This window comes from Nelumbo lutea, chromosome 8 (genome assembly GCF_056320005.1).
Source record: "Nelumbo lutea isolate HS-2025 chromosome 8, American lotus-T2T, whole genome shotgun sequence".
Lineage (NCBI taxonomy): Eukaryota > Viridiplantae > Streptophyta > Magnoliopsida > Proteales > Nelumbonaceae > Nelumbo > Nelumbo lutea.
In genome coordinates this window covers 21,340,863-21,356,971 of record NC_142691.1, presented here as the reverse complement: position 1 = coordinate 21,356,971, position 16,109 = coordinate 21,340,863, and the positions used below count along the sequence as shown (strand labels likewise).

At 41.8% G+C, this 16,109-nt stretch overlaps 1 protein-coding gene and 1 long non-coding RNA gene across 5 annotated transcripts; one reads left to right on the top strand and one right to left on the bottom strand.

Annotated features, from left to right (window-relative positions):
- Positions 1 to 7,281: 7,281 nt before the first annotated feature.
- LOC148843277 (uncharacterized) lies at positions 7,282 to 8,529 on the top strand. The gene is made up of 2 exons (XR_016103825.1): positions 7,282 to 7,690; positions 7,764 to 8,529. It is a non-coding gene; the product is annotated as an uncharacterized LOC148843277 (long non-coding RNA).
- Positions 8,530 to 9,973: 1,444 nt separating this feature from the next.
- On the bottom strand, positions 9,974 to 15,214 carry LOC148843276 (sister chromatid cohesion protein PDS5 homolog C-like). Of its 4 annotated transcripts, XM_088957078.1 has the most exons (6): positions 15,017 to 15,214; positions 14,681 to 14,862; positions 12,717 to 12,843; positions 12,422 to 12,619; positions 11,683 to 11,719; positions 10,889 to 11,397 (listed from the first exon to the last, which is right to left on the bottom strand). In XM_088957078.1, the coding sequence occupies exons 1-5, from the start codon at positions 15,170 to 15,172 to the stop codon at positions 11,684 to 11,686; spliced, it is 699 nt and encodes a 232-aa protein (XP_088813204.1). In that variant the 5' UTR covers positions 15,173 to 15,214; the 3' UTR covers positions 10,889 to 11,397; position 11,683. The 4 variants fall into 4 exon arrangements, with proteins under 4 accessions (XP_088813205.1, XP_088813204.1, XP_088813203.1 ...); XM_088957079.1 differs by lacking the exons at positions 10,889 to 11,397; positions 11,683 to 11,719 and adding an exon at positions 9,974 to 10,110; XM_088957077.1 differs by lacking the exon at positions 11,683 to 11,719.
- Positions 15,215 to 16,109: the final 895 nt, after the last annotated feature.

The window sequence follows — 16,109 nt, the reverse complement described above, 5'->3', positions numbered from 1 at the left end:
CCTAGTGGATGCGACCTCGGGACATGAGTTGCTAAGCTTCTTGGACGCCTACTCGGGCCACAACCAAAACAGGATGAACCAGTCCGATGAGGAAAAAACTAGCTTCATAACCGAGTTCGGCCTGTACTGCTACAAGGTTATGCCCTTCGGACTGAAGAACACTGGGGCGACCTTCCAAAGACTTGTGAATAAGTTGTTTCAGCCCTTAATTGGCACGAAAATAGAATGTTATGTAAACGACATGGTCGTCAAGACAGAGTTTTCACAGGAATTAGTACCAGAATTAGATTATGTCTTCCAAATTCTGCATCAATTTAGCATGAAACTGAACCCAAACAAGTGTGTCTTCGATGTCACCTCGGGTAAGTTCCCAGGGTACATTGTCAACCGGCGCGGTATTGAGGCCAACCCGGACAAGATAAAGGCCATCCTAGATATGAGACCACTCTGAAAAGTAAAAGAGGTTTAGAGGCTAAACGGTCGCATAGCTGCTCTGAGCCGCTTCATGTCCAAATCAGCAGACCGCTGTCTACCTTTCTTTAAAGCAATCAAAGGCAAAGGGTTCGAATGGACCCGAGACTGCCAGCTCGCGTTCGACGAGCTAAAAAACAACCTCATTAGTCTGCCGATCTTAACCAGGCCCAAGGAGGGCGAGGTCTTAGAACTGTACCTCTCGGCAAGCAACGAGGTGGTCAGTTCGGTACTAAGAAAAGAAGTAGATCGGGTCCAACGACCCATCTATTATGTTAGTAAAATTCTGTAGGGACCAGAGACGAGATACTCGCAGATAGAAAAGCTAGCATACGCACTAGTAATTGCAGTTCAGAAACTCCGCCCGTATTTCCAGGCTCACATTGTCATCGTCTTGACTGACAAACCTCTGAGGCAAGTCTTACTCAAGCCCGAGGTTTCCGGTCGGCTGACGAAGTGGGCCATTGAGCTTAGCGAGTACGGCCTTTAGTATAAGCCATAAACTGCTATTAAGGCCCAAGCCTTTGTAGATTTTATCACCGAGTGCACGTTCAGCCTCGAAGTCCCTACGCCGGTTGAGCCTGAGATCCCCAGTTCGAGTGAGACCGAAGTTCCCAAGCCAATAGAGTCTGAACCCCATGAAGTAGCAGCCAGTGTGGCATCTCTCCTAGTTAGGCTAAACGCGAACTGGGATGAGGAGCCCTGGATCCTTCACGTAGATGGCTCCTCGAACCAGCAGGGCAGCGGGGCTGAAATAGTGCTATGCAGCCCAGGTGGCACGAAATTGGAATACACACTATGCTTTGAGTTCGCGACATCCAACAACGTGGCAGAGTACGAGGCAATGATAGCCGGGCTGAACCTAGCACAAAAGGTAAGAGCAAAACACATAGTTATCTGTAGCAATTCCCAGCTTGTGGTCAACCAGGTTACGGGCGAATACGAAGCACGCGAGCTCACTATGATCACATACTTGGCAAAAGTAAAGGAGGCTCTGCTCAATTTCCAGTCACACTTCATCAGGCAAATTCCGAGGTTAGAGAACACTGAGGCCGACGCCCTGTCCCGGTTAGCCAGCACGAGTCACAACACCATGAGAACCGTGTACATAGACTTACCTCATCCTAGCATTCTCAGTGGGGCAGAGGAGGTCGCTCCCGTCCTTGAAGTAGAGCCGAGCTGGATCGACCCACTTGCGAGCTTCTTGCTGGATGGAACCCTCCATGCGGACCGCAATGCAGCCAGGAGGGTGCAGCGTAAGGCAGCCAAATATGTCATAATAGACGAATGGCTGTATCGACGGTCCTACACGCTCCCCTACCTGTGTTACTTGCGACCTGCCGAAGCCGAGCTCGTACTCTGCAACACTCATGAAGGTCTATGCGGCGAACACTTGGGAGGCAGAGCCCTCGCCCAAAGGGCACTTCGATAAGGGTACTACTGGCCAACGATGATGGTAGAGGCCGTCGAGCTCGTCAGAAAATGCGACAAGTGTTAGAAGTATGCCAATATCCACCATCAGCCTGCTGCCGACCTCAAGTACCTCACCAATCCATGGCCCTTTGCGCAATGGGGCATCGACCTCCTAGGGCCATTCCCGCCAGCAACAGGTGGGAGGAAGTTCATAGTGGTTGCGGTAGATTACTTCACAAAGTGGATAGAAGCTGAACCTCTAGCAACAGTTATAGCCTGAAACGTACAAAACTTCTTTTGGAAGAACATAGTATGTTGCTCCGGGTTATCGCGGGTACTGATCTCCGACAATGGAAAGTAGTTCGAGGATATCAAGTTTCAAGAATGGTGCCAAGATATGGGAATCCGGTAAAACTTCACATCGGCTCAGAGCAGCTAAAGGGTTGTGGGCAGATGAGCTACCAAGTGTTCTATGGGCTCACCGAACCACGAAAAAAACCGCCACAAGAGAAACCCCCTTTAACCTCACCTACGGCACTGAAGCGGTAATCCCAGCGGAGATCGAAATACCTACACTGCGATTAGAAAAATACGACGATCAAACAAACGGAGATGAGTTACGTACCAACCTCAACCTACTGGACAAGGTAAGAGACCTCGCGTACATCCGGACTGCAGCTTACCAGCAAAAGGTAGCTCGGTACTACAACGCCAGAGTAAAAAACCGAAACTTCTACGTCGGCGACCTGGTTCTCCGTAAGATCATGGCACCCGAGCCCGACATGGGCAAACTTGGACCGAATTGGGAAGGGCCCTACCGAGTAAAGAGAGCGCTTGGGGGGGCATACGAGCTCGAAATTTTAGAGGGCAAACAAGTACCCCGAGCTTGGAACGTCATTAACTTGAGACGATACTACCTATAGATCACCAAGCGAAGTGGACTAAGTCACTACCAGAGCCAAAGGGCTAGGATGTCGAACTAACAAGGACCTCGGCATGGGCAAGCAAAGGCAAAAGATGAAAACTAAAAGCTCAGGCAAAGCGCCAACAACGAACTAATAGGGGCATCGACATATGGTCAGTTCGGCAATACGGCCAGTTCAGAGGAAAGAGCGACCAACACTTAATCAAAAGAAAATCATTCCATTACAAAATACTTTGTGTACATTTCAAAAAAAACAAAAAAACAAAAACAACAGAAGCGAGCTCACAGGCCTGGAGGTGCTTCTTCACCATCAGAAGGCACTTCAACGATACCCGAAGGTCCTGCCTCATCCTCAGAATCCGACTCACCGTCAGCGGCATCGGCCATCTCCTGAGTAATGCGTGAAGTGGTTATGGCACTAATATCGAGCTCGGGGTACATATTCCAGATCATCCACCGGCTTAGTTTAAAGCCCCTTCTATACGAGCCCACCATCAGGTCATCAAAGCGCGACGAGGCGATGTATTCATCAACGGCCTTCTTCTTGGCATCCTCAATGCCTTGAGAAAAGATCTGTGTCCTCTCCCTAATATCCTCTTGAAGGTATTCAACCTGATGCTGCAAATCCAGCCTCAGGTCCACCATGTGCTTCACCACAACTCCCATGGCCTCGACATCTCTCTAAGACCTCGCCTGACTGGCCTGTGCAGTGCGAGAAGCCGCCTCAGCAGCTCGGGAGGCCGCATCGGCAGCATGGGAAGCCTCTTCAGCAGCTCATGCCTGCCTTGATCTCCTTTCCACTTGGGCCGCCAAGGCATGGATAGAAGAATTCACCTACCAAAAGGAAAAAACAAATGATCAAAAGAATGATAGCAAGAGATAAAAGCAAAGAGCCCGACAAGAAATCACTGACTTACCACCATGGCATGAGTGGCAGCACGACAAGCTACCTGGTTCAAAGGAAGCTCGGTCCATGCCGTGACCTCCTCAGGATAAATGGCCTCCCTACTCTTCTGAAGAGCGTGGTTCGGCGACAACACGCTCCTGAACTCGCTTTAGGCTCCCGAGTCTGGGGGCCCAACTCGCGTATAAGCAACCTCAGAGTAAGTGGGAGCCCCCGTGTAAGTAGCCTCGGCATAAGGGGCCCCTGCCGCTTCATGTACTGGAGGGGCCATCTCGGGCTCCCTGGGCGGATCCACTGATGGGTAGTCTGGTACCTCGGGCTTCGCATCTCGGGGCAACTCGGCACGAATTCGCTTGGTGACTTGCTTCCTCTTCATGACGTGAAACAGGTTCCCGCCACGAGTCTTCTCTGAGTCCATCACACCTGCAAAAAGAGCTTGACATCAGGAAAACGAAAGAATAGAGCAAAACAAAAGACAAGCCTCTGAGTAAGGAACCTACCCGAAGTCAGACTGGCCTCAATGAGCTTGGCCTCCGTCAAATAATGATGGCATTTTAGCCCAAGACGTGCCCATTCCCGGAGGCCCTTCGCCATCTCCCCATCAAGCGTAACATCGGCATCGGGGGCAGCCATCCCCCACCCGGTTTGGAACGGCCACCCCAATGCACTTCGCACCCCGAAGTAGTCTCGTTTCCACGCCGGGACCTTGTTGGGAAGATCATGTAAAATCTTAAAACCCGGGCGAGGAGACAGGTAATACGCCCGCCTACACCTGGGAAGGGGACCCGCCCGCTTCTTAAGCATTAAGATGGAAGAAAAGATCTCCAGGTCTAAAGGCAAGATCTGTTCGCAAAATAGGGAGATTGTCCCCACCAAGTTACGAATAGAATTCGGGTGAAACTGGCCGACGGTAACGCCGAAGTGGTTCATAACCTCGACAATGAGGGGGTGGAAAGGCAGACGCAACCCAGCAACGAGCTGCTCCCGGAATATCACGATCTCATCAGGACCGTGTTCCCAAGGGAAACTGCTCGAGGGTATGAAGTAGGTGTACTCCCTAGGCAAGTTGAACTAGGTAATAAGGGAGTGAAGCCCCTCAAGCGTCATGGTCGAGGGCCCAAACTTGTCTAACGTCTGACCTTGACGAGAGGAGGACGCCAAACTACCCGAGGCGACTCGGCCTATGGGTTTGAACTCTTCTTCGAGTTTTACCTCGGGTTCACTAGGACTGTCGGGGGATGCAATTCAGTTCGTAGAACCTGCATCTGACCCCCTGAAGAACTGTCTGAGCTATCCGAGCTAGACATGAAGGAATAGAAGGATTCCAAGAAAGTACTCACCTAAAAAAAAGCAAACGGACTACGGGAACGTGAACACAAGCTAAAGGCTCGAACGCGAGTTGAAACTTGGACGCGAGCTCAAGAAGCAAAACATAGGAGAATGACAGTGACTGGGGTCCCCCACTATTTATACCCACAATAACCCAAAATCAACGGTTCTGATCAAAGCAAATCCAACGGCCCACAGTCACACTGGCCGCACGTCTCCTGAGACCGAAACGTGACTGGCCGCACGTCTTTTGAAACTGAAAGAGTGCCAACGCACGTTTCCTTGCATTAAAGGCGACAGCCGTGCGGTTTTTTCAAATTTGAAAAGATGCCCGCTGTCACGTCTCCCAGAATTTTGAAATAAACGTGTGTTGTCACGTCTGTCAGCATTTATAGACAGATTGGCGCGTTTTCCGTCTTTTTGGCACTCTAGGAACCCGGAAAAACCCTGGCAAACGCGCACTTCACGCTATCAGTCAAACCAATTCGAAGTATGGGTCAAATCTACCCACCACCTCGCGAACTCCCTGCGTCAGGGCAGGTTCCTTTGCGCGAGGAGTGGGGGGCAATTGATGAAGGAAGATTTGGCCCGACCTCGTAACCACTCAACACGTGGCAAAGGCAGCAACTCGACACAACAGCATGCCCAAGGCGCGAGCTCCGAAAGGAGGAACCAGTGGTCCGAACTCCCTACAAGGAGCCTGAACTCTCCGCAAGGAGCCCAAGCTCTCCCTTAGACCTCGAGCCTTACGAAACAACCCGAACTGGCCCGCCCCATGACAGTTCGGGCCACACCTCCCTCCGAACTCAAGACTTCACCTCGCACACCACTCCAACACTTCGCCTCCAGGACACCGAACTACCGTACCATACCTGACACCGAAGGAGTCCGTATCCTAAGGCGGCGCACCTGACTGACTTGGGATTTGATGCTTGACAGCCGCACTTCAATGGCCACCTGCCACCACCACCTACCACCGCCATCTCCAGTTATAGAGACGGCTCCGACAAAGAGAGCAGTGGCAATTCTGCCCCAGCAAAGGTGATAACACTTGAATTGGCAAAAGCGCAGGGGTAATCATACCCGACCTGACAGAAGCTTAGGAGTGAATGCGCGAAGTGGTTATAAAAGGCCCCTTTCCCCCCTAAAGAGAGGTATGTGAATTTTGCGCCATCTGGTTTTATCTTGCCTTTGAAGAAATACTAACTTGAACTTCGGAGCAATCTCACTAAAGAGAGGTATGTGAACTTTGCGCCATCTGGTTTTATCTTGCCTTTGAAGAAATACTAACTTGAACTTCGGAGCAATTTCACTGGGTTCCTCCCTGGGGATTCTTCACCTTCTTCTCCGTTTCAGGCCCCTATTGCTCCAGTTAGAGATGAGGTCGTTGACAGATAGGACCGACCGGATTGTGCACTAATATAGATGCTCATGTACAAAAAGTAATTTAACCCTAAGATGAAATTGGTTAGGATTTAATGCACGAGGATTGACATAAAACTGAGATGAAACTGATAAGGGAGATTAATGCATGAATACTGATTCAACCTAGAGATCATACTAATATAGAGATTAATGAATAAGGATTGATTTAATCCTACGATGCGACAGACAAGGGATTAATGAACAAGAACTGAGTTAACCCTAAAACTAAATTCATAGGGTAAAGGGGTTAATGTGATAGGACTGACTTAACCTGATGAAACTGATAATGGGTTAATACATGGGGGATGACTTAGTTGTAAGTTGAGATTGATAAGGCGTTAAAGCACGACGTCTGACTTCACAATAAGACGAAACTGACAAGGGGTTAATGCACAACGATGGTTTTAACTTGAGAAGAAATTGATAAGGACAAATTCTTAAAGTGCTCAAAAGGTTTGTGATAGTTGTCATTGCCGGTATGCACTAATTACAAAAGCAAAATGTCGAATTTATCCTCCACTTCCCTTAAAATTTCTGACAATCATAAAAACTTCTCCTATAGTTTCATTTTAGCAAAAACCTCCCCTTTATTTTTAAAAAATTCAACAAATATATCTCTTCCATTAATGACCGGAAAATATTAAAAAGATGATTTTTTTAAAATACCTATTTTACCTTTTTATAAATTAAAATAACCCTGTCTTAACCACTCCATAATATGTCTAAACACTATTCATCTTCTTCATCATGACGCTATTCGAACACTATCCCACTCGACCAATTTGGTTCTACCTGCCTCACCGCTATTGAGTTCAGAAGATAATGGCACATCGATTATACAAGGAGAAGAGTCCTCGTCTCTCCGCCTCTTCTAGATTGATCTCCTCGACTATGATTCTCTTGTGACCGCGATTAATGGAACCGTCAACATATTCCACCTTGCTTACCCTGCATTGTGGATAAAGTCGAAGACCCTGAGGTCCTTCTCGGAGGCTTTGAGTCAGAACAAATGAAAATTAATTTTATTTAATTAATTGAGAGAGCTTTTGGACCTAGCGATCAAAGGGATGATTAATGTGCTGAAAGCAGCGAAGGAGTGTGGGGTGAGACAGGTGGTGGTAACATCATTGATCTCCGCCACCGTACCAAGTCGGTACTGGCCTGCTGATGTCATCAAAGGGGAGGACTGTTGGACGGATGTCGAGTATTGCAAGTAGAACGGAGTGAGTTTTCCAATTACCTTTATCGTAGTTTCTAGTTGAGGTTTGAATATCCGATTAAAATTTAATTTCCTAGATTTTTTGGTGTAATACTGTTATTTGGGAATGTCCTTCTGAATTATCGAACCCATCCATCTCCTTTGATGGAAAACTGAGGAGGCTCTGTGAATCGGATGGAGGTTGAAGTCGAAGCACGTCATTTTTCGGGTCAAGAGTGAAGAACTGAACCCCAGTCTTGTAGCACCCACATCCAACTGTACAAGATTCTTCTCCAACTGAAGTGTCTCTGATAGGTCGATGCCTGGAACCATCGTATAAGGCCTATTGCCAAAGAAAACAACTCCGTCCGATGAGGTTGACGATGGCAAACAGATAGCGAACTTCCGATCGAAATTAAACGCTGCTGCAAGCTGCGACGGTAATCCAATTCGGTTGCAACTGAAGCTCACCATTCTCTTGACACCGCCCCCCAGATGAGCCAAGAGGGGAATTGGGGCACATGAGAATAGCAAGTGATGGGTGGAAGCAATTGAGCTAGGCTCTAATCCGTATGCAGAGGGAAGGTTTATCACGTCTACTGCAAGCTCGCCACCAGTTAAAGTGTCTGTGACGGTGTTCTCTCGGGACAACCACACCGGCATGGTTGTTACAGCCAGGGCGAGGAGTAGAGAGGCAAAAGCCGCAGCATTGGGGAGAATGAGAGAATCAAAGGAAAATTAAAGAAGAGGAAATGTTGGAAGGGGGTGTAGGGTTATTTTAGTAAAAATATATTCATATAAATTTGTAAAAAGGTAAAATAGGTATTTTGAAAAATATAATCTTTTTAACGTTTTTTTGTCTTAGTCATTGATGGAAAGAGGTATTTATTGACTTTTTTAAAAATAAAAGAGAGATTTTTGTTAAAATGAATCTATAAGGGAGTTTTTTATGATTATCAGAAATTTCAAAGGAAATTTTTGTATTTTACCCTATTTTTAAAATAAATGAAAAATATAAATAATTATTAAATGGTCTCCCAATCCATGGGAAGGATGGAGAGGAACTACTTTCCTCTTTCAATCTTCGTGTCTGGACAAAATAGATAGGAAAAAGAGAATACAGACACCAAGAAGATAAACCCCATAAGAGTGATGCAATGATGGCTGAAAGTTGCTATGACGCCATTTCCCGTCATGGTTCTTGCAGTGCTCCTGATTGTCTTCCTCCAGCAGTGGTGTTCCTCCAAATGAGGTTGTATGGGTATTATAATTTACAGATACTGTACTGTAGAGAAAAGCAGCCCCGACCCTTGGACGAATTAGTTGGCCTTAGAATCGAGATGAGGCTCAATTTGAAAAGAGTATAAATATAAATACAAATATATATAATATAAATATATACAAAATAATACAAAATATAAAGTTTGGCACTCTACCTATTTGCATCTGCACTTCCTTCCAAACTCAGTCTCTCAAGCAATTGCACCAACCCTTGGATGAATCACTCTATCTCCTCCTCATGTTGGGCGATGTATGCGTATAAGATTTATTCCACTTGTCCATCTTTAATTGTTTTTCCTTTTTGTTTTAACATTTTAATATTTCTGAAAACATCAAAAATTAAACTGGCTGACCGGAACATGAAAATTGAGAAACAAAGGCGCAATAACCCAAGCTCCGATCTGGGTTTACACACAAAAAAAAAAAGGCTATACATGGACCCGCTCGAGTGGTGGAGGAAAGATCCACCTTCTGTACATTTTGATGCAAACAATCATTTGTACAAACCAGAAAGCCTGTTGTATACATTTTCATCCTGACGCGGTTGCATTTCGGAAATCTACGGTTCAACAAATCAACGTTCAGCTTTGGAAAGTGATGATGGTCATGAATGGAAGTTTTGGCTTTTTCATTGGAACCAGTCCTACTAGTGGTGTTGTTTTTGTTTTAAGTTCAATTGATAGTGGAAGGTAAAAGCAATCTTATTTATGCATCCATGGTGCAGCTGCAACCTCGACTAAATTTTGCCACATCATTCTCGCTCAAAACCATTGAACTTAGTGGAGTTCAGACCATTAATGGACATCTGGGCTCAAAAAAATCCTGGCTCTTAAATCTCTGCAGTCTTCCATATTTCATTTCATCCCTCTCCCCTTAATCTCGAAATCTTCTCTCTCCGACCACCGATCCACTTTTACTTCTCATATTTCTGCAATCGTGACTATCTGCCACTGCAAAACATGGACTGCCATTGCCGTCGAATCTTCCGCCAGCATTGCTCTATAGCCGGTTGTTGTCCTTCATCCTGACTCCACCATCTGGCCACCGATCCAATCAAATAAACAAACCAAAGCCATGCCCGCTCTTGATGGTCTCCCCTAGTGTGCAGACTCATCATAAGATGGTGTCTGCTTAGTTTTTTGATTCAAAAGCAAGAACGTATCTCTGTAGAAACAGTACGACCGGGAGATGTGTGTCAATGGAGGCGCTCAGCCATTACGCTTAGCTCGTCGTTGTTGGTCACAAAAGAGTAATATTGGGTTTTAAAAAATGTATATGTCATGTGGTGTCACATATGCACCTTGTGTGATGGAATATCAACAATGCTAACGGCAGGGCTAGAGGTAGTCAATTGTAAAAAAACCGGTACTTTTAAGACAATATGTAAATAATAGGGGTACAACTAATCTATTTCGTAACCCATAGGGTAGTTTAAGAAATTTGCCCATTTGATAAAGAGTTAATATATAAGGGTTTACTCTAACCCGAACGCTCAGTTTGGAAAGAGTACAAATACAAATATGTAGAGTGCAAAGCATGAATCATGGGCACAATCATTTAGAAGGCTATGTTGGAACCAAAACAGAATGAAGATGTAACTGGGGATAATTTAACATGGTAACCATTTTTCATGATGAGGTGGCAATATAGTGCTGCTACGATTAACTCAGGAAGAGCTCTCTCATAAAAAGAAACTTAACAAAAGATGCTGATTGCAGCCATCGCCACCTATTTGTTTCAAAACAAGAGGTTCGGTTTGCTATGATTTACCTGTAAGACTAAAACAGTGCCTAATATGCTATTAGCGTATTATAGTTATAGTTCTTTTAGTTGTTTCTTTCTTATTTTTTAATATAGGTCCTAATTTAGTCGTGAACCAACTGATGCTTACGCATATAAGAAAATAGGAAATGTCTGATACAGGTTAATGCAACAATCACCATTTTTTTAAGAAAAGAATATCAACAATTTTATTAAAACATGATCAAATGCATAAGGAGATGTACATCACAAACAAGAGCACTCAAAATTACAAGGGCAAGGTTCTTTCACTATACCAACAATCCCTGTGCACTCCAGATTTTGCTAGTCCATCAGCTAAAGAGTTCAGCTTCCTAGAAATACAAGAAAGATTTGCATTCATCCAGCTCAAAATATCCCTAGCCTCTGTCAGATAGTGGGTCAGCCTCCAAAGTCCACTGTCCTTGATTGGGTTTACAGTCACCTTAATTTCTATCTTTACTGAAATGAGCATGGATCTCCTGCAAGCAAAAACTCTGCGCACATAACATCCAGCTGCTCATTGGGAATATCACCCATACTTGTATGTTCAATTCATGGGGAGATCATCCCAATGTATGGCTGGAATAGTGGATTCCTAATGAACCCAAAGCAGCAACGAATAGTGGATTCCTAATGAAGTGATGACCTGCCATGAGGTTGAAACCTGAACTGCAATCAAGGCTCTAGGTCAATTAGCTAACCTAAAACCAATACCACAAATTCTAAGAAACAAATCTGATCATCTGCAACCTAAGCAAATGTTGAGTATGCAACACTCAATGTTGAAACTCAAAAAATAATCACTATTCTGATTACGTCCCTGCAACCAAGGTATGGAATAGAAATTCAGTTCAGCACGTAAAGTTGGATTTCAAACTCTCCACTTACCCTAAAACAGGTGTGGTCATTTAGTAAGGGCTAACCTGGACTAACAGAAGAGGTTTGAAGCCATACCTCATACCAAGAGCACAGGATCAAGAATGCTCTTAATCTATTTTAAAAGAAGAAGAAACAGAAGACAAAACAATTCAAAATATGGTGAGATCACTTTCAGGTTTGAATAATCATGCAAAAAAAAAGGTATATTGAAAGCCCCTCAATCTCTATACAGGTTCTGAAAATTTCTCCTTTTGGGAGAACACAACTAGCCCATTTGAGAACAGAGCATCATGGACCATGATTAAAAATGACTAAATGCACTAAAATCCACAAGATTAAACAACAAAATAACATCTACCATTTTTTACTCCACCATCCTAGTAAGAGTGTACTCAGTTACCCAAACAACAAAATGATATTTTTAACACTGGCGAGTTCAAATGGTATATGCCCAATAAGATTCAACAATGTAGAGAGAAATTAACATAATATGAATTTTGAAGAGAACCAATTAATTGGTTTGGATTTTCATCCAGAAAACATTTTCAATTATATATAAGTAAAGCTGCTAAGCATTATAAACAAAGCACCACCTATCCTCACCTAAGGTAAATTATCTTTCAATTACAAGGCATTCAAGAATCAAGATACAAAATAGGAAGATAGTGCCAAATAAGGCTGGTAAATAAGATTTCTTTCAGTGTTCATAACCAAAAAAGAAAGAGAGAGAACCGATAGAGAAAAGGAGATTAACACTTTCATCATAACCAACTATGCTGATTAAGAACTATATAGAAAGGAATCAGACACCTACCAATTGTTCACCAGAAGCACTGGCATCATTATGCTCAACAGTATCAGATGTCTCTTGGCATGTAGATGTGACAATTTTACTGTTATCATTCAAAGAATTGCTCGTAGATTGCACAGCTTGCATCAGATGTGGTATAAGATTTGTAGCACAGTTTTCCATGGCTTTTTCCCCCAACTTCCGTGTAATAGGAAGAACATCCTGAAACAGAAATAACATTATCAGTCAAACCAGACAAAAAAGAAAAGAGAAGAAAAAAAATGAAAGGCAAAGTAAAATGTTACGTAAACAATGAGACCTGATTTTCCTTCTTCACACTAACTAAAAGGGGAGAGAGAAGCTCAAGTGAAATATCATCACTTTCCTTTAACACCAAGGTCAATATTGTCTCCAGGGAAGAAAATACATTTTCTGGATGAAATTCCCTGAAAGTTCCACAAGAGGTCATTATTCACTCACTCAGTGAACAAATAGAAGAAAAGAGGTGCAATGAAAAGCAAACTGGAGCTATGTCACCCAGACAATGGTGACAACATGGCTGGACAAGGAGTCATATCAGCATGCCAAATGTAACTAAAAAATTGAAGCTACGAACATAATATGACACTCTTGTACAGGCATCTAGCATCTAGGTGTAACACAATGCAATACAGACACCAAATTCATTTTCTTGTACATTGTATCATATACCAGATATCTGGAATATTGTACCAGTCCAAATGGTTCTCACATTTCTGGCTTCACAACGTTCCAGGTGCTTTGCACATGATGCACACATGCCTGGGGGGAAAATTAATTGCATCATTAGCATTACTTTTTTTAAACGGTAAAGTATATTTTATTACTATCAAAAGTATGAACCTGTGCAATGAGATGCTGTACAGATGTAATGTTAACTAAAAGGAATGCATAGCTCAATCCTAGTGAACACTCAGTAACATGCCTCAACTTTTGTGTATCAAACAAACAGGATGACAATATGGGAGTAGTACTAACTACTAAGTATTTGCATGTGTCATGCACCACATATAATGTGCATAAGCAATTGAACCATGTGTTCTTAAACCAATAAAACTATCTTTGTTGGGCAAAGCTGAAAACTTGATATGAAGAAAAAATATACAGCTTTTTTTTTTTTTTTATGATAAGTAATTGTACAGCTATTGTTTGAATCTTACATTCTTACTATTTGATATGTGAATCTTATGACTTAGTCTGATTCATATGATTTGAATCAATTCAACTAGGACTTTATTATGAATAACTAGGACATGGTTCCAACATTGACATTTCTTTTTCTTCTGATAAGTATTGTCATTTCTTTTATTTTTTTCATGGGGCATTATTTCAAAACTACTGCATTAGACTTATTTAGGTTATTTAAATAAGATCTATTTAAAGACTTTGAGTCTATTTTGCATGATTCCATCAAATGTAGGTTAAAGAGACAAAATAGATGTATAAGTGGGTTAATTGACTTTTCCGCTTATATATGATTTGAATCAACTTAACTAGGACAGTAGGACTCTTTTGATAATAAAAGGAAAATTTGTTAAAATAAAAATAGAAAATACTGTTTTAAAACTCTTACTATACTACACTTATGTAGGTTATTCATAACCTATTTAAAGACATTTTTTAGCTTATTTTCCATGATTCCAGCGTATGTATGCTAAAGAGCCTATATTACTGTATAAATCAGTTAATTGACAAGTCAATCCTGATCATATCATCTAATGCTTCTTATGTATAAGTGGTAAACTGCCGTGTATTAAATACATGTGGGGAAATATGGATTAAAATAGGGTAAAAAGATATTTTTTCTGTATATCTAAGTTTTTAGTGATAGATAATTTTAATATTTAAAAAATATAAAAATAAAAATAATCTTACAATTCAATTTAATCTTCGCTAGACTTTAGAACATGAATGTAATTTTCAGAACATTGCACTATCCCACAGCTATGGCCTGGGGAACAATCAGCTATATCCAAGAACTAGATCATGCCTATTCTGTAACTGGCTTAAATTAATCAGTATTCCAATGCAATGAACAAGCTAAGCTCTCCCAGTTTTGTAAAGAGTTTCAAATTTTAATTAAAACAGATTGCTACAATAAAAGATTCCGGAATAAAACAAAAAAGACAAACAAACAAGAAAACCCAGTATATATACATAATAGTCAATAGAAAGGTTTCTTCCCACATAAAGATTAAATGATCAACAGAAAATACAACGAGCAACAAAATACCATATTCATACCTAATAGCTTTAAAGAAATGTTGGAACTTCTCAAGAATCAATGCATCACATTCAAGGTCTAGCATCATAACACATGACCGAACCTCTGCCATAGTCCCAAGTATTGAAACCCTCTTTGAATATGAATGACTAGACATCTCAAATAGTTTCTCAAATGACGCAACAACCAGTTGAAATATTTCCTGCAGAGGAAAGAATGATGAGGATAAGATTTTAATTAAGATTGTATAGATGGACAGCAACTCAACCAAAAATTGTAAAATACATAGCTGCACAAGCCACTAAAAGTAGGGCATACAAATTAAATCATATCACTCATTCAGATATTTCTATTACCTCCATTTTACCATCATCATAGGGAGCATCTGGAGCTGTTATTCTTGTGATCTGACTGACACAAGATGACACTGCAACTTTCACATCCATCTCTGGATGCCTCAGAAGCTCATTAGCAACCAGTGCCTTCATTGAGGGACAAAGTGCAGCTTGCATTGACTTAGATGGTGATTGTTCCACCCGCAATAAATAATTCTCAACTTTCTACAAGAAATGAACAAGATAGCAATTAAAGAAGAGTTAAGACAGACACATTAGCTATTGAAGCAACAAAGGATCTATATACCTATGTGCATACACACAGAAATATATATTGATTGATAACACAACAAGGAATTGTTTTGGATATTGATCAGAACATACAAACTTTATTCCTGGTTATCAATAAAATTATATATGCATATGAGCAAGAAAAAAAGATGGAAACCAAAGGTAGAAGGTTAGATCGGCGAACTTGGAAAATTCCCTAATGAAGAGGATTGAGCATTCATGATCAATATGAAAAGTTTAATAGCAACAGAAGAAAAAATAGGGAGTTAAAACCAAAGACTAGAAATTCATATTAGCATAATATCCATGAATGCTCCAAAATTATTGCATGGGTAACAAAAGTTTAGCAAAAACACAAAAACTAAGAAAATAAAAGCATTGGAACAGATCCAATGCATCAAAAGATGAAAAGGTATGAACAACAGTAACCAATCATTCAACTAGAAAGTAGAAACAAGAAAAAGCAAGATAAAAATGAGAATATAGCCCATATTCTTCCCAAAATAAGATTTGAAAGATCACAATTATAATTGAGTATGTGCCATTTCTTATCGACTATTTTTCCACCTTACTAGCATATCGATAATCTCATTTCACAGGCTACAGCCACCAAATATAAAACTAGAAACATATAATTAAGATTTTTTTTCCTCTCCAGTTTGCAAAGTTGATGGTTGATTTCCTTAGGCACCAAACATGATATCATTAGTAAAAAACAGTTATGCATTTTTTCCAGTTTGCCAAAGTGATGGTTGTTTTTCTCTTTTCTTCATCAAAATAAAATTAATTAAACTAAATGCTGACATTGTAAATGAGTGTATCA